The 21,716-nt window shown below is 38.1% G+C and overlaps 1 protein-coding gene across 2 annotated transcripts in view; it reads left to right on the forward strand.

Moving 5' to 3' along the window:
• Positions 1-21,716, forward strand: part of GRID2 (glutamate ionotropic receptor delta type subunit 2) — a 745,311-nt gene that overhangs the window by 428,402 nt on the left and 295,193 nt on the right. Inside the window, exons 3-4 of one of the 2 annotated variants that reach the window (XM_075149577.1) lie at positions 2,280-2,564; positions 19,476-19,681. In XM_075149577.1, coding sequence (XP_075005678.1) covers positions 2,280-2,564; positions 19,476-19,681 — 491 coding nt within the window. The remainder of the gene's footprint in view (positions 1-2,279; positions 2,565-19,475; positions 19,682-21,716) is intronic. The other variant, XM_075149578.1, reaches the window with a different exon arrangement.

Genomic DNA, 21,716 nt, shown 5'->3' on the forward strand with positions numbered 1-21,716 from the left:
TTCTCAGTCTGAAAGTGTGCCTGGAAATTTAGACATTTTCAAGCAATTTCTGTAATGCAGTCCAACTCTGCTATATTTTTAAAAGTCATGTTTGAGAGACTGGAGGGTCACACTACATATTTTATTCAAGCAGGTGGCATCAGGACCATATAGACTTAAATTTTCATTGAATTAGAAAAGCAAAATTGAATTTTGCAAAAGCAAAATTTAACATGAATTTTATTTGTCTATCAATATCTAGCTATAAGAATATCTACTGACATATAGATAGCTACAGGTATTTATTGATTGATAGATCAATATATCAATAGAAATAGTTTGTGTCTCAAGTAATAGCATTCTCACTGGGATTGCAACCTAAATATCGCAGTACTTAGCGCAGGAGAACCATATCAGGACAGAGATTCAGCATCTCCCTAAAAAAATAACTTGACAAGCCTTTTATCTTTGTTGAAAGTGATGATGAAGAATGTAAACAGGCAGCATAAAAGATGAATAGCTAATAAGATTGTTTTGAAATGTTCTGAATATTAGAAACTTGTGAGATACTGATTTTTTTTTTTTGTCCAATTACCAATGATATTTGGTACTTTTCTGAAAAAGGGTACTTGTGGTTATTGAAAATGTATTACCTTTAACCTCAAGCCCAGAAGGTGGCCCAAAAGCTGAGGTATATTCAGAGCGTATATAGAGGGAACACTTTATCCTAAGCCAAAACACTTTGAAACCCCTCCTTGGGAACACTCGCCCTCCCATATTTATCTGCATGAAGGAGTTCAGAAGTGTTCCCATTGGACAGAGCTTCAGCAGCACCAGTACACCCTGGGAATGCACAGTGGCATGTTCCAGATCTCTGTATCTTAACGAGAATAATGCACTGGCTTTAGGAGAAGGTGGTTCTTTGCATTCATGACCTCTGGTGCTGTCCTTTGGCTATAAAGTCAAGCTCCACATGGGCCTGAATGAGGAACACCATTCCTCACACTGTAAATATTCCCCCACTGAGTGTTTGTGGAGTGAAACATTACTCGCTGTGACTAAGTGCGATATGATATGAGACAACAGGTCTAGCGCTAAAATATATTTTCATATTTTTAGAGGAATATATTCTCACATGTGGGTTTCTTGTTTTTGGCTGCACCTGTCGTGTGCAGAATATTCCTGCAAAATAAGTAATTGCACAGTTTAGTATTAGATATGCATACGTAAATACATATTACTCTTTACTGTCCTATTACCTAATTTACATGTGTAAATAAAGGTTAACTGCACATGCAGCTTTGCCAGTGACAAATTGAGTATTTCAAAATTTAGCCTTGGGTGTGCTCTGGGGTATTATGCTACAGGCCCGTGGTGTTTCTTCATTCAAGCTCTCAAGTCTTTTAGAAACCCAATATAAACACTTGACTCTGCTGTATTTCACAGGGTAATTCTTCAAAATTACAGACCTAATAATTATTAATTCTTTTGATATTTATTGATTGCATTAACATTAATCATGATAAACGCCTTTGGTATTAATGTGGATGTCATTGGTATTGTACTTCAGACTGTCTGCTGTAACTCAGCCCACATTAACAGGACCATTATTTACAAGGTGTTATTTTTTGCCTAAACAACTCCATGCCTTTCTTACGGAAGTGAAGGGAGTAAATGTATATAAACTGTTCACTGAATTTTGAAAACATTTATAAGACTAGCTTTTGGTTTTGGTTTTGTTTTTTTTAATTAAAAAAAAAAGGAAAAGAATAGGTCACGTAAGATTATTGTATGTATCTCTTAAAACCAACTCAGTTTTTCCTTGGACAAGTTAATGTACATAATTATATTCAGTCTTTAAAAGTTGACAGCAAGCCTGAGCTGTTATTTCTTCAAGTTTTCTCTGTATAGTGCAAAGATCTTATTCATCGAGCTGTTGTGCTAGACTTTGAGGAGTGCTTATCTCTTTGGGTGGTCATGTTAATTTGGTAGCTGGAATCAGTTCTTACTGTTCCTCACAAGGCCCAGGGGTGGGTCTCATTTTCAAGGGATAATTCATTTCTGGGCATGGTGGATGGGGCAGTCTTCCAGCTTTCACCACAAGACAGCTCAAAGTGAATAGAAAAGCCTTGTGATTTTCACGAATTTTAGGTCTGAATTATTCAATGTGCAAAATTTTACCCATATTTCACCTGATTGAACCTGTTGTGTTTCAATTCCCAGTGTCTGCGTTTCAACAGCAAAATAGGCCCTACGCTCTGAACCGCTCTCATCTTGAATATCACTGTGTTTTCTTACAGCCTGTGACTTGATGAACCAAGGCATCCTGGCCCTTGTCAGCTCCATCGGCTGCACATCAGCAGGATCCCTGCAGTCACTGGCAGATGCCATGCACATCCCTCACCTCTTCATCCAGCGCTCAACGGCAGGAACACCAAGAAGCGGCTGCGGGCTCACCAGGAGCAGCCGCAACGATGACTACACACTCTCTGTCCGCCCCCCTGTCTACTTAAATGATGTCATCTTGAGGGTGGTTACGGAATATGCTTGGCAGAAATTCATTATTTTTTATGATAATGACTATGGTAAGTATTTATTTAGCAGGGTGATTTTTGTCAAATCCATAATTCTGTTGAAAGCAGTCACATTACATCTTTATAGTCTTCCAACAGATTATGTTTTGCAAGTGAACATTTATGGTTCTGTCAGCATTTCACAGCACCTCAGAGAAATCTATTTCGAAAATCCATCAACGTTTACAGGTTTATTTGATAGCTTCTTTGTTAGAGTTAGCTAATAAATGGAGAACTTATCTGGCTTTCTACTCTGCCAGTGTTTATGAAGCATAAAAGTTTTTAGCAAGCTCTCGTTTTTTGGACTATAGAAATACAAGATGACAATTCAAGAGACAACATGTAAGATTTTACTTTCTGTAGAATTGTTTCTTGCGTGGGGAATCTCTCCTCTTTGTTGGCATATATTTGATGGTCAGAAGCTGAAGCAGTGGTGAATGTAGGACAGAGACCTTGGCATGAATGAGCTGTTATTCATAAATGTAAACCAGAAAGAACTTCTGTAGAGCAAAAAACTTGAGGAGGAAGGCCTGGAGAAGACAATGTTTTTTTTTTTTAGTTCATTCAGTGTTTCTGAAAGGTGCTGAATTGATGGTGGTTGTGTGATAGAATAAGTGCGACACAGACGGCAGCATCACAAGACTCTGCTGTCCAGCTCGGTGACTCAGCCGAGTTCGGTATAGATCTTTTCTACAGCTGAGAGGAGACCTGGACAGATTTCTGTAGTAGAGGTGCATTATCTAACTAATTTTATGATCTTTTTTTGTATGGAAAATTGCTTTGAAACCAGACCTGTTTTCTTCAGATGCATCCATTATTCATAAGTAATCATGACTGGTTTGGATGAACATTTTAAAACTTATTTTCAAAGTTAAATCTTCAAGTTATGGAAAAATGTTCACTTCAGCAATTTGCTGTGTATTATATCTGGTTCATTCAGGTCAGGTGTTATTGATTTTTTTTGTTCCTTGGCTACATAATAAATTCTTAAATTAGAAAGATAGAAAATGATGAATAGGAGAGTTCCTATTTATAACAAAGCAGCACCTAAAAGCACCAGCCATAGCATAAGGAATACACACATAAAAACCCATCCAAAAACCTTGCAGCAAGGAGTATTTTTGTTCATCTTTTATGAGTTTGTGCATTTAAGTGCCAGTGTACCTACAAAGACGACTATAATCTTGCCAGCGAAAAGATATGGTTTTGCATGTATTTTTGAGTTTAAAAACCTCAAACAAATTTTATAATAATATTTTTTAATAATTATATTTGTAAATACTAGTTTTAAATTATCCAAGTTTCATTATTTAATTTGAGAATGCAGTTCAGACACTATGTCATTTTGTCCTTGATTTCTGGGTAAGAATCTCATTATGGTATGACTTATGTAACACAGATGCCTGCCTGCAAGGAATAAGTTTCAGACCAGTAGCTCATTCAGTGACACATCATCCCCAGACGTTACACGTGGCAGATATTAAGTCTTTCCACCAGCCTTTATGGCGTTCTGACTTCAGTAGTCTACAAGCAATGCCATACTGGCCAAACCAGATTGGTAATCTGACTCTGATCAGTGATCACTATCACCTACATTAGGAAAAGGTGCAAAAAAAAATTCTTCATTTAGTATGTACTGAGCAGTCTGTCCCCTTTCTAACCATTTGTGTGATTTGTGTATTTTGGGTGGGTTTTGGGGGGTTTTGTGTTGTCCCTTTTTTTTTTTTTGTTTGTGTGTGTGCATAGTTTGGGACTAATACCATAAATAGAAAGATTTTAAATGCAACCTGAGATTTGAGTTAACCTGCAACTCTGAATAGGGCTATTATCTGTGCAAAGGTATAATGTTTCTTTAAATTGTGCTAAATCCTTGATTTCAACAGCCACCCTAGGGCAGCAAGCAGTTTCTATACTCTCTTTATGCTTCCTACAGTTTCTTTATAAAATTTCATGTTGCTAATTTCATTGACTGTCTCCTCCTCCACTTTTAATAAGGAACAAGAGAGCAGAAGTTTCAGAACACCATCTCTAACCTGAGGCCTCTCATGTTATTTCCATCACCGTGAGAGTTGTTCTCTGTCTCTCCTCTTCTTGCTCATACCGGAATGCCTCTCTAATTCCTCACTGCCCTGTTTCAGGTGAAATCATTAGGCTTGACACAGTATTTTGCCCGTTCTTAATTCTCTTAGGTTTTGATCTATGGCAGTAGTTTTCCTTGTACCCGTGATGACATTATTTTCTTAGCAGTTCCTAGAAAACAATCTTGCCAGGAGCTTATTATAAATCTTAACAAATTATGTTGCTTTCTCCCTTTTTCCTGCTATTTTACTGATATACTCAAAGCATTTCCAGTATGTTAGCAGTGCACATTTTCTCTTCCCAGGTTCTGTATTGACCAAAGAAGGGCTTGCACAGAGGAAGGGGCAGAGAAATTCAGGGAGTGAAAAGAGGAGCTGGAATCACTTGTTTATGGATTGTAGAGTGGAGAAATCTGAATTCAGTATTCACCCTGCTTTGAGCAGGAGGTTGGACTGTGTGACCTCCTGAACTCCCATCCAACTCTAATTATTGTATGTTTCTGTGATGTTTGAGAAAGCCATTCATTTAGATGGGTCTACAGATGTGAAGTATTTAAAAAAAAAAAAAAATTCCAGCATCAGTTTGGGTTTTGTAAAAGAGACTTGGCCCAAGAACCCCAGAAGAGCTTGAAGAAGGGTACATTGCTGTTATCTTCTGTGACTGTTTTAGAAAGAAATCAAGACTGGGCATGCAGACATAGGGTGGAGGTCCAGGGTAAGCCACCCCGTTGGTCAAAGTGTCAGTGCAGCCTAAGGGCGGTTGCAATTCCCTCTGAAAGATCCCAGTCCCATTCCTCAGCTTGCCTGAGAGAATCTGCCGCAGTATGAGATTTATTTCTTTTCTCAGCTCATACAGACCTAAAATCAAATTCTGGTTGGAAGCTTTGCTCAGTTTAACTGCATGCAGCAGTTAATATTAGACATTTTAATGTAACATTTAGTATTAAACATTAAAGTAGGTGGGAGATCAACATTTGCATTAGAATTAAATTAATATTAGGAAAAGATTATTGATATGTTCTGCACAGTCCTCTGCAGAACTAACACTTGTGCAAACAGAGCAATTTCTTGCCCCGGTGGGGTTTGTTTTGTATGTGGTGATCTTTCCTTCTCAAGGGGTATGTCATAACATTAAGTGATGTCTCCATAGCAGTAAATGGCACTTGAGAAGTAATGGGAATATAGATTCTGATATGTGTTAATCCTTTATTTTTTCCCATTGTTGTCATCTTTTTGTAAGTTAGAAAACATGAAAACGCTGTTAGACTGACTCGTTCCAGCAACCAGCAGAATTCCAATACTTTCCTTTCTGAGAAATTATTTTGTATAGTGATTTTATTTAGTGATTTATAACAAAATACTTTATTTGTATTACTGAAATTATTTCCATAAATAATTTCACTCTGTGAAAGAAAATATGCCTTTCATATTTTAAATACATTTTCCTACAGTAAAACTGGGCTCATAGCCAAAGTAAATACTGTGGTAAACCAGATCCCTTGCATCTTTAAAAGAGGCTGCAACCATTTATATGTCAATTCATCAATATCATAGTTTTTTCATCCTATGAATTGAATTGCTTTTGACTTTTATCTTGCAGTCTATCATAGATTCCTTTTCATTATCAGAGAGTTAGAGAACTGTTTGCAATTAGAAATGTGTCTTTCTGCAGGGCCGAGAGTTATTCCCCAATGTTATCCTTTAAAACTCCCAAATTCTTTTTTGAATGTAAGTAGACAAGTATATTCAGTTTTAACATTTTAACACTTTTTCTATCTAAATATTAGAAGATTCAAGTCTACTTAAAGGTTGTTTACCAACAAAGAAAGTTAAAGTCTCTGAAGGAAGCAATTCTTTCATTAAGTCATAACCAGCTGGGTGTTGAAGTGATGCAGAACTGCATTTCTGAAATAATTGACATCTAAGTTTTTAACTGATGGTTTTTTCCCCAAGTAAAATTGTAGGTAGGCTGACTATTCTAAAACAAAACAAAACAAAAGACACCTTGATAATAATAAAAAAAAGTATTTAGGGCAGGCACGGGAACCTGGTTTGTGCTGCTGTTCACTGCAGCCATGGGACACCTACCCTCTGTGGAAGAGCTCATGTGCCCATGGTCCCACAGTGCTTGTGGGTCTGTCTCAAATATTCGCTTCAGAAGGCCTCAAAGACAACATGGTCCTGCAGGCCCTCCACCAGCCTCAACCCTCTCATATAGCTGGGTCCATTCCTGAAGGAATTCAACCTCACTATTGCTGTCTGTTCTCCCCTAAATGCTTTGGAGTATCTCAGAGATGTACAGGATGAATATTTTTATGATGAGGGTGGTGAAACACTGGAACGTGTTTCCCAGAGAAGGTGGTAGATGCCCCATCCCTGGAAACATTCAAGGTCAGGTTGGACGGGGCTCTGAGCAACCTGATCTAGTTGAAGATGTCCTTGCTCACAGCAGGGGGGTTGGACTACATGAGCTGTAAAGGTCCCTTCCAACGCAAACTATTCTATGATTCTATGATTTTGCTGCTGTTGACTTAGTTAAGCTGAATAACTAGTGAAAGGTTTTAGTAAAGCCGTAGTCTTTTGTCAGTGGTAGAGCCAGTAACAAATGTGAGGCTAACACACAGTAACAGTTAATGAGTGAGGAGCTAAGAAAAAAGAACATTTTAACTTGAGCAGACTTAGGTGGTATGTGTTTGTATCTCATTTACTACAATTGTATCTTTACCTTTAGTGTGTAAACTCAGATGAACTTGTGAAAATCAGAATGAGATGAGTCGTCTTTTCCCCCGTCTTTGCTCTCTGCTGGGATGATCTAGTTCAAACTCCAGTGAAAATACTGCAGTCAGTCCCCTTGTATTCAGTGTGTTTTGTTCCTTGAGGTAAAACAAGATAAAGGCCTGCCCAGCACATGAAATCTGATTTTGCTTAAGAAGATTTCATATGAGGATATTAAAAGTGTTCAAGGACAATTCTGCGCTTCTTCAAATGCCTTTAAGGACAGTGTTCTTGCACAGTTAAAGAGTAGGCGGCATGAAATGCAGCAAAATTATGCAGTAGATTGATGCCTTTCTCAACTTGCTATTAAAATTACTATCCACATGGTATGTACAAGCCAAATTTACTTCATTTAAGCAGCTAAATCGGCTCCTACTCTTTTTATTCTTGACTGCTCAGCTCAAACCGTAGGATCACTGTGTTGCAGAGGGTAGCTGTGCATCTCCTTCTTACAAGCCAGCGTAGAGACTCGGCAGTTCCTCCACTAAGCCTCTGAACTCTTCCTTAGGACCATCAGCACCCTTTTCAGTGAAGGCATTTTCACACTGGACACTATAAATGTATAACTTATACCTTTGGAAATTGCAAAGTTTAGATTTGTAAAAAGAGCCACTGACATCTTTAAACATTTTGAGCAAGCTTTGCCAAGTTATTATGTCTTTACTTTATGGTTTCAAGTTCAAAGCAAACAAAATGCAGTTTGAAACAACAAATCCTGCCTCACCCACAGACGGGCATCTGACAATGGCCAGTCCCCAAATAGTAACATGAAAAAGACCCTTACACATTCAGTCACAGAGGAAAAGAAATGAAGTAGTCATTTGAAATCTGAATGTGTGAGCCCAGGCTATATAAGCAGAGTAATTGACCTAGAATCCCAGCATATTGTTGGTTTTTATCTCTGTGGTGTATCAACAAGGGGCAAGCTTTTGTAATTCATATCTTACTCTTCAGGCAGTTTACAGTTCACTGTATTTTCCGGGAATACATAGATATTTTTCTGTAGTAGTAAATTCTTTATGAAGAAACCAGTCAGTCATTGCAAGAACGTAATTGTGAATTTTGTGCAATTTACCGTGTAGGTATCTCTGCATTTCTAAGATGAAAGGGAGAAAGCCTAGCTGTTTGAAAACATTTATTTTTAATGTTTTGTTGGTGCTGAAGCAGATAGAATGATTCTGCACTTTATCTAGAAAGGTTGGGGGAATATGATTGTTTCTGGAGAATGAATTTTGTCTTATTTCCTATTCTCTTTTGTAGTGGTGGAAGTAATATTTTAAAACCCTTCTGTATTTTATATTAAAAAAAAAAAGTTAAGAAATTCCACTTCTCTGTCCAAATTTCTCGCCTAACTTTGTGTTTTTCAACCCAGTATGCCTTTGATACTTTTCAACCATCACTGTTGATTTATGCCATATTTACTGATTCCAGGACTAAGATTTCTTTGCTTACAGTTTTTTGACCTTCCTACTAATACTACGTGTATTTGGCAATGGACATTTGCCATTCCCTTAGGTGGTAATTTAATTTTAAATTTTGTAAAGGAAAGAAACAAAACAAGCATTAAGGCTATGAAGGGGATTTGCTCTGTGAGGCTAAAGGAGGCATTCCCACAGCAAATGGCGGTTGAAGAAGTAATTGAAGATTTCACTGAAAGGGAAGGGAGGAGGCTGCAGTAGGAAAGAGTTAAGAGGACACCTGTCTCACAGAAACTTCCTCATGGATCTCCCCTCTTGCTCCTCAGCATACATAAGGATTTCAGATTATTTGTGCACCAGGAAAGAATGAAGGCAGTGGTATCAGGTACCTGGCCACATCACTAAAAAGGTGTCTCAAGCTCAATCTGAGGGAAGATTTTGGAGAAAGACAATAAAATACAATCTCAAGGAGGATAGGAGTGAGATCTGTATTACTGAGGATTCCAGCCTAAGTAAAGAGGTCTGTGAAACTATGAAGATAAAAGAGAGCATTCTCCCCATCCCTGCCCGAGGAAGGTGGTTGTTTTCAAATAAATTGACTGTAATGTTATAGGATGGCAGTACTGTTTTCTAAAGATCCTGGAAAAGAAGGGATTATACCTGGAACTCGAAAGGCTGAGCTGCCTGCAGACAGGCTGCCTCTCCTGTGTTGTAAAAGGGGTGATATTCTGAGATGATGTCCATCTGTACGTTTGAGGCCTGGATTCCTAGTATCTCCTTTAAAAACCATATAAAGTAAGTAATTCCATTGACACTTTCCTGCATACACATTTTCCAGAAATAAATATATGATGGCCACTGACAAAGATGTGCTTGAAACCATAACATTTTCAAATCATTTAAAGTTTTAATGCAAGTTTAATAAAGATTCATAAAAGAATCACATTCTCTTTAATCGATTGCAAATACTTATAATTATCCTAAGGCTGTTTTCAGCTGCCTGATGACTATAATATTCTCAAGTCTGTCTCCAGACAGTCTTAAAACTGTTTATTACTCATCTGGCTCTTTGCCAACTTCCCGTACTCATTTACTTCACTGTGCCTCAATAAACGTATAATTAATTCAAGCTTATTATTGAACTTTTTTTTCCCATTAGTATTTATTATGTCATCCAGATAAGGAAAGGAACATGTATTTTTCATCTGTGTAACTTTAATGTGTCACTTAATTATATTGCAAGTTAGCAGCTCTTTGTGAGAACTTTATGAACAACTTGCTTTTGCTGGTTGACATTACCACTGGAAATTGAATATATATTTTGATTGACTCTAAAATTATTCAACTTCTGAGACAACTGAACTATTCTATAAAATTTCTCTAGTGGAACAATGGCCATGCTTCTGCTTTTCAACCATGTAATCATTGGGGGAATGCATTCCAGGAGCTATAAGTGAATATGTAGAACGGTAAGAGAGGGTTTGTCATTCGCTCACGTTGCTGTCTTTAAGGATGGAATGGATAAAACATTTGAAGGCTTGGCCTGACAGCTGTCTGTGTTGTGTTAGTAAGGAAGGAAGACCAAATTTTTTATTATATCTAGAATTTCAGTACTGAGGTCAAAATGAAACTGTAGATGTTCTCCTAATATCTGTGTAATGGGTAATTGCTGTAAATGAGGTGCTATCTCGAAGTTTAGCGGAGGTATGAAATTTCTTTCGTATACGCACAGTCTGATAGTGTCAGAAGAAAAGTGACTTATTTTAAGAATATTTGAATACCTGAACCTTGCACTGATTTCTGTTACTGTTTGCTAAGTATTTTTCAACTCTCAACACATTGTTTTAATAATTTCTCAGAAATATTAAAATTGAGTTTGTAAACTTTTATTTTGGCAGCTAAATAAATGTGCAATAATTTCCTCTTTTGAAAAATGTTCAAAGTACTTTGCATGTTGAATGCAAGAAGTTATACCACCATTGGAAAAAAGGCATGACTTAAGCATAATAACATCGTAAATGTCAGGTAGTATCATAAATTGAAAAGAAAACTTCTCTCTGAGAGTTTTAACCAGTCAAGAAAAAGAGGAAGCAGAGAGACAGGAAAAAGCCAGAAAATATTTATTATGTTATTTCTAAATCTTAGTTTATCAGCATTGCTTTCATAGCTTATGTTCTTCACAGCACCAGTCCACTCATAAAATATTCCTGTTCCTATAGCGTAAACTTTTAATCAACGGAAAAAATTATTGAGGAGCAGATTGATGCACAGTCAGAGAACAATTTGTCTTAAGTAAGATTATAACACACATAGTCACACTTGGTTTATTACCAGTCTGCAAGGACAGTCACTTTGCTGTTCCCCACCACCTCCTTGCAAAGGGATGCATGGTTCCTCATGCTTGTGAAAACCAACAGGGAGCAGTGGGGACCTACAGGGTGAGTCGGTGTATCATAAAGACAGAAGTATAGATTACTTGCTATTAAATAAAAGTGTATATCTAGACAGAGGTATGGACTCTTGTACAGTTGTATAGGATTTAAGTATAATTTTTCAAGTTTGGCATGATTTTTAACAGGAGAGTAAATGCTGAAGATAAACAGCGCTAAGTTCTAAGCCATTATCATCTTTGGAGGCACTAGGCAAGGAAAATTTATTTCTTTGCAAGAGGTTGTTTTAATCAAAGGCAACTCCTAGAAGCCTTTTGGAAATCTCTAATGCAAACTGTAGTCAAAAAGAAATTGAATGAAGAGGTAGAAAACAGGTTACACAGTCAAAAGTACGTGATTATAGAATATATTGACTTGTCAATCTCCATGATATGAGGGGGTGATCACAATCTGACTCCCTTCCTATGTTTGAGAAGCTAAGGTAGCAGCTGATACTGTTAAGGATTAGTTCTAGCTTCAATTTTATTTATCTTTTTTTATCCTTTATTTTTTTCCCCCTTTCTTTCCAGTTAAAAAACTGAGAAACTCAAAGGAAAAATCTTGTGTAAATCACAAGATTTACACACAACCTTGTGTAAGGTTGGAAACCTAAGTCTTCCAGGATTTAAAAACTGGAAAAGTTATCTCTCCCCCAACATTGATTCAGCTACTTGAGACTATCTATATTGATTTTTCTTATTTAAAGGATAATCTCTAATAATTGGTCTATGGCATGACACAAAAAATAGCTAAGGTAAATGACATTTGGACGATCCTTTAAAATAAGGATTACGTAGACATTTCAGTAGTGCTACAATAGTTCAATATCAAACAACAAAATTGAAGTTACTTGTTTTTATTATGGTTTGAAATGGAAACATCTTCAAAAAAGAAAAAAGTATATAAGTATATTTTTCTTCCTTTTTCTCAACTGGATGATATTAAGAAATTTGAGAAAATTTGTTGGGTTTTTTTTTTTTTGGATGTGTGAAATTTCAGAAAATTGCAAGCAAGGGAGGAAAAAAAACAGTCATTCTTACCATTTACAAATTTTCAGTTTCCCCCAAGAAATATCATCCCCACTTGCTAAGTTCCAGAAATTTTGATAATATAACTGAGATGTCATATGTAATTAAACATTTGAGCTTAAATTTACTTATAATGAGTTGAACTACTGCTATATTCTCTGAAGCTAGATCATCCAGTTGAAACAGTTCAGGTAACTGCTCTCTCTCAGTTCCCAAATGTTAATATGAAAGAGCTATGTGGATGGTTTTTTTTGTTTATTTTACTTTGGAGGTTCACTAAATCACATATGAGCTGACTAATGAGAGGGAATTCCACTGCTGTGAAAGCAGGATGAAGGACTGTTATTGAATCATCATGCTAAATTGTTGTTTTCCTCAGTCTAGATCTTAACCATGTTAATAAATATCAACATGTGCACAGGAACACGAACACTTTGCTCAAGGCTTTAAACAGAGCAGTGGCACCATCAGAGTCCGGCCAGAGCTGCACATCTGCCTTGTGTGCAGTGCATTTCCATAATTAATAGTTGCTGTCATGTTGGCCATCATTATGTAAGGAAGAATCGCTGTGCTAGACTTATAAAGCTTTCTTGATAAAGGTTTGAAGAGTGTCATTTGTTATACAATGGCTTTTCTCATCAACTGTTTAAATAAAGTGGTCTTTTGTGTAAATCAGCCAGTGAATATTTATGACAGGTGCATTCACCTTTACTGCTACAGCTTGAATCAGTTGGCATTTATCATCTGGATACTGTGAGGAAAATGTTCTCAGATCGGAAATGGTATCAGAGAGAGGATGAGCTAATGACTGTAAACCAGGTTTGGAATAACAAAAGTGCTGAGTAACAGTGAGCGTCTTGTAATTTAGATGGAATACAATGATAGAGGTGGATAGATTAATTTATTACCGTTGGTGAATAGTGCCATCTTTTTCTTCTCCTGGTCATAGTGTGATCTGAAAATTTTTTAGAAACTTTGCATCTACTTCTAACTTGTAGATTTCTCATTTTTAATAAGGGTGTAAGAAGTACTTACATGTGAGTTGTTTATTTAATATTTGCTGTTCATTTTGTACGGCTTGTAAAATCTTCACTGCATATACATGCTGGTTTTCTTATATGAGATGCCTGAACCCCAGCGTATTTTGTTCTAGGATGTCCTGATCATTAGACTTTCCCCAAGATGGATTAGGGGACTTGCTCCCTCTGAAATTATTCTTCTGTGTAGAAACAGAGATAGCAAAGGATAGTTACATAGGTCCAGAGAGAACAAAGAAGTGAAGGACATCTGATCCAGTGATAAAAAAACCCTTGTGGAAGGACCACTTTTATTTTTTTATATTAAGATCAGGTTGTGGAAGTCAGGAATCTTCTTGTACCAAGTGTATCACATGTACAGTGTAGAGACCTCAATGAAAAGAGAGCAAAGACACAATTTCTCCTTTATTCTGGCGTTGAGGAAAGCTGCAGATTTTAAATCCTCTTGGTCTCCTGAAAATACTGTCTCCTTCTCCCTATCACCTGGCTGTGCGTAATTTCTGCCACATAGCTGCTGAGCTTTCCATTATGCTATTGTTTGTGTTATGTGAGGTCTGAGTGTTCCTGTCAGGTTGGTCATTTAAGGAGTTTTACGTATAGGACCTGTAGTCTGCTCTGAGCATGCTCTGCAACAGCATTTAAGATACTTACCTGTTTCTTGTGGTTTCTCCAGTATCAAAAAGATTGTTCAATGAAAAGACAGCGTGGGTTTAGGTGCTTGCACTCAATTTGACTTGTGCTTTATTTCCTAAGTTCTTTCTTAGGTCAGATCCACAATAACTGATGCAGTAATGACAAGCCTGTGGTAAAGCTGGCACCCGAATTCAGATCTCAAGTTGAGTCGTATCATGCTGAGTACCCGCATTTGAATATATCATCAGGTCTTCAGAGCTTAGGAGGTCATGGGCCTTGCACTCAGCCATGCAGGATGCTCTGCACATGCACCTCAGCTACGGCTGCAGCCAATCTGGTGTGTCCAGTGTTGGACCTTCTGTGCAAGCAGTGCAGAGCATAAGACCTTCCTATAGACCTCTGCCTTATGGTGGCATGGTTATATATGGGAAGGTCATTTCCAACAGAGTCCTTGATAAGTTTTGCTTGCCTTGCTCTTTGTTTATTAGACTTCCCAAGCCAACTTCACAATCTCTTAAATCGGCCACAATTTTGGGTCAAAAGAGAAGGTAATGTTTTCATTTAACTTTCCAGCCTGGTTTAACCCTATAGCTGATGCTGAGTTTCTGACTGCAGAATGGTACTATGTTCTTGTGCGTGCATGTGTAGAGTGGAAGTGATGTACAGTGAAAAAACAGAAAACGTAATACTAACTAATAGTGACATGAGTTGGGAGAGGCGATAGCAACTTTGGCTCTAGCATTAGTCTGTCTCTCTGTCGTAACTTTGGCTTTCATCAGTAAGGAGGATAATTAATACTGGTGATAATGGACAGCTCTTCTGCATTTCTGAAAATGACTGTGACTCATCTGATTTAAATAGAAAACAGAAATGTGTCTTCTGGCTGGGCAGCAAGTTGGCTAGCAAATTCGGGGCAAGAAACACCTGTGTTCCAGACGTGAACAGTCCTGTGTCTCCGCAGTGGAGCCATCTGTGCCACAGGTTGCTTGCCAGATTTTTCTGCAGAAGGAGTTTATCTATTAGAAAGATGATTCCACAGTGCAGTGTGGATATGTGCCACTTTCAGATAATCCACGCAGGAAAGATAATGCTGCCCATTCAGTGGCAGCATCTGTTCTTTGGCATGCACTTTGAATATGATCATTGCTAGTGACTTGCTGCTGAAATATTGGAAGCACCATCATGATTTAAATAGCATTTAAATAGCAGGGTGGTTTTATGTGCTCTCTGCTGTTTCATGGCAGCAGGTGAGCATCACCAATATCTCCATTCTTCTACTGGGTAAGCTGAGGTATAAGCAAAGTCTGTATTTATTTCCTGCCCACAGCTTTGTGTTGTATCAATGCCAAAGGCAGAAGTAGTAAGGAAGTTTTATGAATCCTGGTTTGGTATCTTTTCCATTAGAATGGTGCTGTTTTCCTGAAAGCATATCACACAGATACCATACTGTTGGCATGGTCACTAATAAATGTAGAACTGTAGAATAATACTGGACCTCTGCCCCTTTTGGCCCTTTATTAGGTGAAGATTCAATATAATTGTTTAATTGTTTATATTTGCAGATATTCGTGTTGAACAAAGTCATTTGATCCCATAATCTGGCTTCTGTGACAACACAGATTATACAGAATATCAACCAATAACTCCAGTGTGTTTATAAATTCAGGTCAAGTGAAATTACATTCTTGTTTTGAAAGGACAAATAAAACTTTGTTTGGTGGTTCCTCCCTACCCTGTTCTGCTGTCGGAGAAGAATATATGGATTTATGCTATAGAATTTAAGTTTTTAAAAAGGCTTTCATAGCCTAAGTAACTTTTCCCCCTGATATTTTGATGGTGTATCTAGATCCCATCTACATGTGTTCCTTGTACTTCAATAATTTTGACTCCAACTAGTCAGTTTTATCCAGTTTTTGTTCCATTTGTCTGGATGTTGAGTTACTCTCAGAGTGGGTGAGCCTCGGGAACTTTAGAATGAAGGGGTTAAAGTGGAAAGAAGTTATTTTATCATTTGCATAGAACTAGGCATATTTGTAGCAGTTCAAATAATCTTGTTGCTGCCTAAATTGGTATTTAAAGTGCCAAAAAAATTTCTAACATCTCTGATTAGATTGAATTTAATTTTCCTGATTTAGATATTAAATAGAAACTGTAATTAGTATCTGATTCTCTTATGAAACTTTATTTTTAGGGTAAGGCTGTATTTTATTCATGCTTAAACTATTCTTGAAGTGTTTAGTAATACTGGTATTTCGGCAGTGTCTGAAGAATGGGGTTGCAGTGCTGAATGCCTAAAATAGCTTAAACACCTAAAATACCATTTCTTTCCATTTTGATGGTATTTTAGAGCTCTAGACAAGAGACACAACTTGCTGATTGTAACAGTCCAACTTCCAACACTAACCCTGTTTGAATTATTTTTGTGGACTGTTTGATTATAAGCTATTACATGGTTATTTCTTTATAATTTGAAGTATCTCGATAATGTGGTGCCAGAGGATGGCTATCTAATACTCTCTAGTTAGTACATCTCTGCTGGGGAGACAGGCAGAGCATTTTCTTTACCATGGAGACTGAACTTTGTTTTCATTATGTTACTGTTTGTGGCTGAAAATAAGCGGGTCAAGGTATGAATGTCTAAACCTCAGATCTTCTTGATAGGGCTGCTGGACTTCTGTGAAACCCAGAACTTCTCTGATATCTTATATTGCCATAACCTGAAGTCAAATGCCAAAATGATCTGTGTTTGTCAGAACCTTTAAATTTCAGAGTATGTTGGCCCCCCAAATCCTCAAATGCATAGCTCAATAAAAAGAGTATTCACTAGGCTTGGAAAAGAGGAAAGCTTGAATTTAGTTTTGGTGCAGTTTTTCCAGCAAAGTCAAGCACAAAGATTTCTAGCTCAGGTATTCCCAGCTTTTTCCTGAAGACCCATCAGTTTGGATGTTGGAGTATTCCTGCTAGGCTCCCTTTGGGCCGCGTAGTGTTCATCTGCTGTGGTTACTAGCCAGACCTTAGTTGCATTGGTCTTTCACCGACATAGTTCCCATGTTAAATCCACATGTGACATCTCCATAATCTTCTCAAGGGCTTCTCTGTCATGTTGCTGATGCTTTGCTGGGGGTGGGGAGTTACGTAATTCTCCCCCTGTAGCCCGGACCTCCAGCCACGTTTGCCTCACGTTTGCAGGACTGACCACAGCTGAGTGCTAGCAGTACTGCTCTCTCAACAGCTAACAGAGGGTGCCCAAGGTCTAGGCAGTTTTGGGGGAAAATTTTAGAACACTTCTTCACAATATTTTTCTCAAAAGGAGTGATTTTCATTATTTCCTCTGGTCTTAAAATGAACTTCAGTTCCTCTAAAAGCTGTCACCTGCCAGTGTAGCTACTGGAATCCTGATAAAGTAAAACAACAGCTACATGCTCTCCTATTCTGTGTGGTTTGTCTTGGGGTTACCCTGAGCTGTTACCACAATGTGCCAGCACAGCGTCACTTGTATCACCTGCAAAATAGACCACCCTAAGGGCCAGCCAAGAACCCTTTCCTGATAGAGTTTATGGCTGTTCGTGTAACATCTCTTCTAGGGCTTAGAGTCTGTTGTGCTCAGGCATCCCTCCAGCCTGCTTCCAGTCCAATTTTCTAGCCTTTTGCTGTCCACTTGCATCACATGCGAACTGCATCTAAGGTGCTTCCAGTAGTATGAAGCTTTTGAGATTCTCCACCCCATATTTACTCATCCCATGTTAGAATTAAATAAAGCCTTCCCCCCTCACCCTGTATAAGGACAGGGATTAGGAGAAGATGATAGGTGAGGATGAAAGATCTCAGAGTAGCCAAGCAGTTGTGAAAATCTAATTGGAAGCTTTCTCAAATATAAGATGTTTCATGAAGAAAGATGCATGATCAGCCTGTGGCCTCAGGTCTGACCATTCCCCTGGCAAACGAGTGATTGAGACAAGGAACTGATAGAGCTCCAGGGATGCAGGAGAGAAGCAGAGCAGGAACTGCAATCCAACAGGGATGGGATTGAACACCACACACCTTGGAGAGCCCAGATCTGGTATTCTAATGGGAGAATACTTTCTTGGTGGGTTTTAACCACAAATGCCCTCCTAAACCTGAGGAACCTTTATTTTCAAAGAAATATTTCTTCAGAAATTCCTTTCTATGTTGGGTTACTGGTTTCCTTTTTTTTTCCCCCACCCCCATAACTAATGCCTGTGTCAGACAATGTCTGTTTTGTTGGCTCTAAGGCTGCGTCTTGTTCCTCTAAATGAGATCAGATGGGTATGCGGGAGGCTTCCATGCCAGCAGGGAAGGAAGGTTGTCCTGCTGAATGTCCTCTGGGAGAGCAGGTCTGAGCGATTGCCGGGGAGAGGAGTCACATCAGGAAACTGGTGATTTAGCTCCAGAAAAAAGATTGAGAAACTGCAGTGGTGAGTAGGGGTCAAACAGTGAGGACTGAGTCTAGCTGGAGGGATTTTCCTGAGGTCCAGGAGACCCTGCTCTGACTTGTGAAGTCATTGAATAATTTTAAATTTTAAACTCAAAGTTTGGTTTTTTAGATAAATCCATTCAAAAGAACAGGAACAAACAAACAAGCTTTTCACTCACTCTTGTGGAATTCACTACTGCAAAAGGCCTTTCAAAGGCTTGGACCAGCTTGAAGTAGCACCACAATGTGAGAGTACCCAGCCATTCCAGTTTGGGAAAGACATTAAAGATATTACAAGCTAGGTGGTGAACACAGTTAGCATTTTGTTGATCAGTTCTCCTTTCCAAGTCATTTTTAAAGAAGGATTTACTCAGAGTGAGCCAGAAAGCTCTGCTAGAGCAGTTTGCTGTGGAAGAACTTGGTAAATTCAGCCAGCAGCGTCGGTATCTGTTAAGAGCAAGCAGTACCATTGCAACTGTGTGTCTGGCTTTTGTTTTGTTTTTGAAGGAAATAAATAGCTGTGCAATTTAGAACAACATTAAGACTTTTTGATGAATGAACAGCCCAAGCTTCACTTAGATACATTAAGCTACATAGCATTGCAGTGGATAACATAATTTTGAGTCCCACAAAAGAAAGCAATCTGCTTCCTATCTTCCTCCCCTTCGGTTGCCCTCCGACAACCCTCACCTAAAGGAAGCACTGTGTTACAGTCATCATAGCTTCACTGGTCTTTATGGATTTTAGTGTGAAAGTCCTTTAAGAAAAATAAGGAACAAGTGTGATGATTGAATGACCACATTAGGAAAGTTGCTAGAAATATTTGTAGGTTTGTTTTCTAGTAGTTTTTTTGAACAGTAGTTTAGTTCTTTTGAACAGTAGCTGATGTGTGGCCATTCTTTCTCCTCTTTTAGTACTTTAAGAAATGCCATGAACATAGCTCAGGAAGAGCTCCGATGAATATTAAGTGAAAACCCATAGGGGTCTACCTGACACTGAACAAAATGCTTTTGTGAGATGAATTGAACAGTTATTTGAATCTTTTTTCCACTTACCAATTAACATCTTGTTTGGCTTTTGATTTTCCTAGATATCCGTGGAATACAAGAGTTTTTGGACAAAGTTTCTCAACAGGGAATGGATGTAGCATTGCAGAAAGTAGAAAACAACATCAATAAAATGATCACGGGGCTTTTTGCCACTATGCGAATAGAAGAACTGAACCGCTACCGGGACACTCTGAGACGGGCTATTCTTGTAATGAACCCCTCGACAGCCAAATCATTCATAACAGAGGTATGTGTTTATCACTAGTAACTTCTTGTATTATTAACCAAGACTTCAGCTGTTTGTCAAAAGATTCCATTTATTTGACTTCATAAAAACAATCAAACAAAAAAACCCACCCCAAAACCGCAACGAAAAATTTAAATATTCGCTCTTCAAAGATCATCATGCAAGGATATTTTTTCATGCTCATAAATGTGCATACAGAACAGTATAACTACATTCTGCATGAGCAAAAGCATTTAGGAAATATGCAGAAGAATTAGCCCTCAAACTTCTGTTTGAAGCTCGTGGATATTGTATTGCTATTTGCTTGCTCATTGTGTCCGTCACTAAAAAATCTTTACAACTGACAATAATTTTATTATTATTTACATATATATAATAGGTATTTGTGGACAAAATGTGTTACCAGATTGGCATTTCATTTTTTATATGAAACAATGTTCACTAATGATCTGTTATGTACCACTGAGTAGTAGTAAGGTAATGAAATTTATGAAGGATTGGATCTGAATGAAGAATTTAAGACAACAGGCTAAAGTTATGCTTATGTATTTAAACAAAAGCTGCAAGCAATATGGACAGAATTTTCAAAAATTCAGCATATAGAGACGGAAGACTTGCATATCGCATTCGACTATGACTTGTGTAATTTTTTTAAATGAATAGCAGGGCTCTTTTTATACAGCACTGTACTGTTTCAAACGTGGTTTTTTACATGTGTGTATACTCTTCATCATCAACCAATGGTTAAAAACATATTTGTTTTCTGTTCCATAGAAATGCACTTTCTCTCTGCAATAATTTCTCTTTGGATCTATTTGTAACTTGCATTACTTTTCTTTTATACTTTCCTATAAGGAAATAAGCAGAAATTGAGGCTTAAAAACTAACTCTGCATATGTAATCTCAAGTGAATGCCTTTCAGGAACATTAGTTGGAAGAGGGCTTTTTTGTTTCTTTTTGAATTTTTTTTTTTTTTTTGCTCTTGTTTTTTTGGCTAGGCATTCTGCTGTCCTCATTACACACTGAAGCTTGCTAATTCTGAGTAATGAGGGTTTGCTGCTCTATCCAAATGTCTGCAGTGCCTTATAAGATGCAAACAATTTGTGGGCATGTTTTAGATTGTTCTGCACTGTTTTCATCACCCCAGTCACAAATGTTTTATTTTTCAATAAGTGGCATTGTAAGATATTTCACATTCCAATGTGAAAGCAGCAGGGTTCAAGGCTCTAACTACAATAACTCAGCGAGACAAAACTCCTGTATTGTTCCTAAAGAGAAGCACTCTTTTTAAAAAAATACACTTTCTTTATCATTTATTTTTACACATTTGAGCATAGTAACAAAGTCATTGTCATCTTTTGAGGTTGCCAAGTATGTGTTGTCAAGAAAGTAAACAGTTTAGGGTTCTCACTTTGGCATTGGCCACTCAACCCCCCCAAAAAACAAAAAAAACAACAAAAAACCAACTAAACCAAACCCCCAATCACCCTCCCCCCAAAAATACCCCAAAACCAAACACAAAAAACCCCAACAATAAAAAAAACTCCCAATGTTTGTCCTTTCTTGGAGACTGTAAGACTACCAGGAAAGGTCATTATCTTCTTTTGTGACCAGAGGCTTGCCAATGTGACGCTCATCTACAAGAAGGGCCGGAAGGAGGATCCGGGGAACTACAGGCTGGTCAGCCTGACCTCGGTGCCAGGGAAGATTATGGAGCGGTTCATCTTGAGGGCGCTCACAAGCTGTGTGCAGGACAACCAGGGGGTCAGGCCCAGCCAGCACGGGTTCATGGAAGGCAGGTCCTGCTTGACCAACCTGATCTCCTTCTCCAGGTGACCCGCCTAGTAGATGAGGGAAAGGCTGTGGATGTGGTCTACCTGGACTTCAGTAAAGCCTTTGACACTGTCTCCCACAGCATTCTGGCACTGGTGAGACTGCACCTCGAATACTGTGTCCAGTTTTGGGCCCCTCACTACAGGAAGGACATTGAGGTGCTGGAGCGTGTCCAGAGAAGGGCAATGAAGCTGGTGAAGGG

Source organism: Calonectris borealis, chromosome 4 (genome assembly GCF_964195595.1).
Source record: "Calonectris borealis chromosome 4, bCalBor7.hap1.2, whole genome shotgun sequence".
NCBI classification, from domain to species: domain Eukaryota; kingdom Metazoa; phylum Chordata; class Aves; order Procellariiformes; family Procellariidae; genus Calonectris; species Calonectris borealis.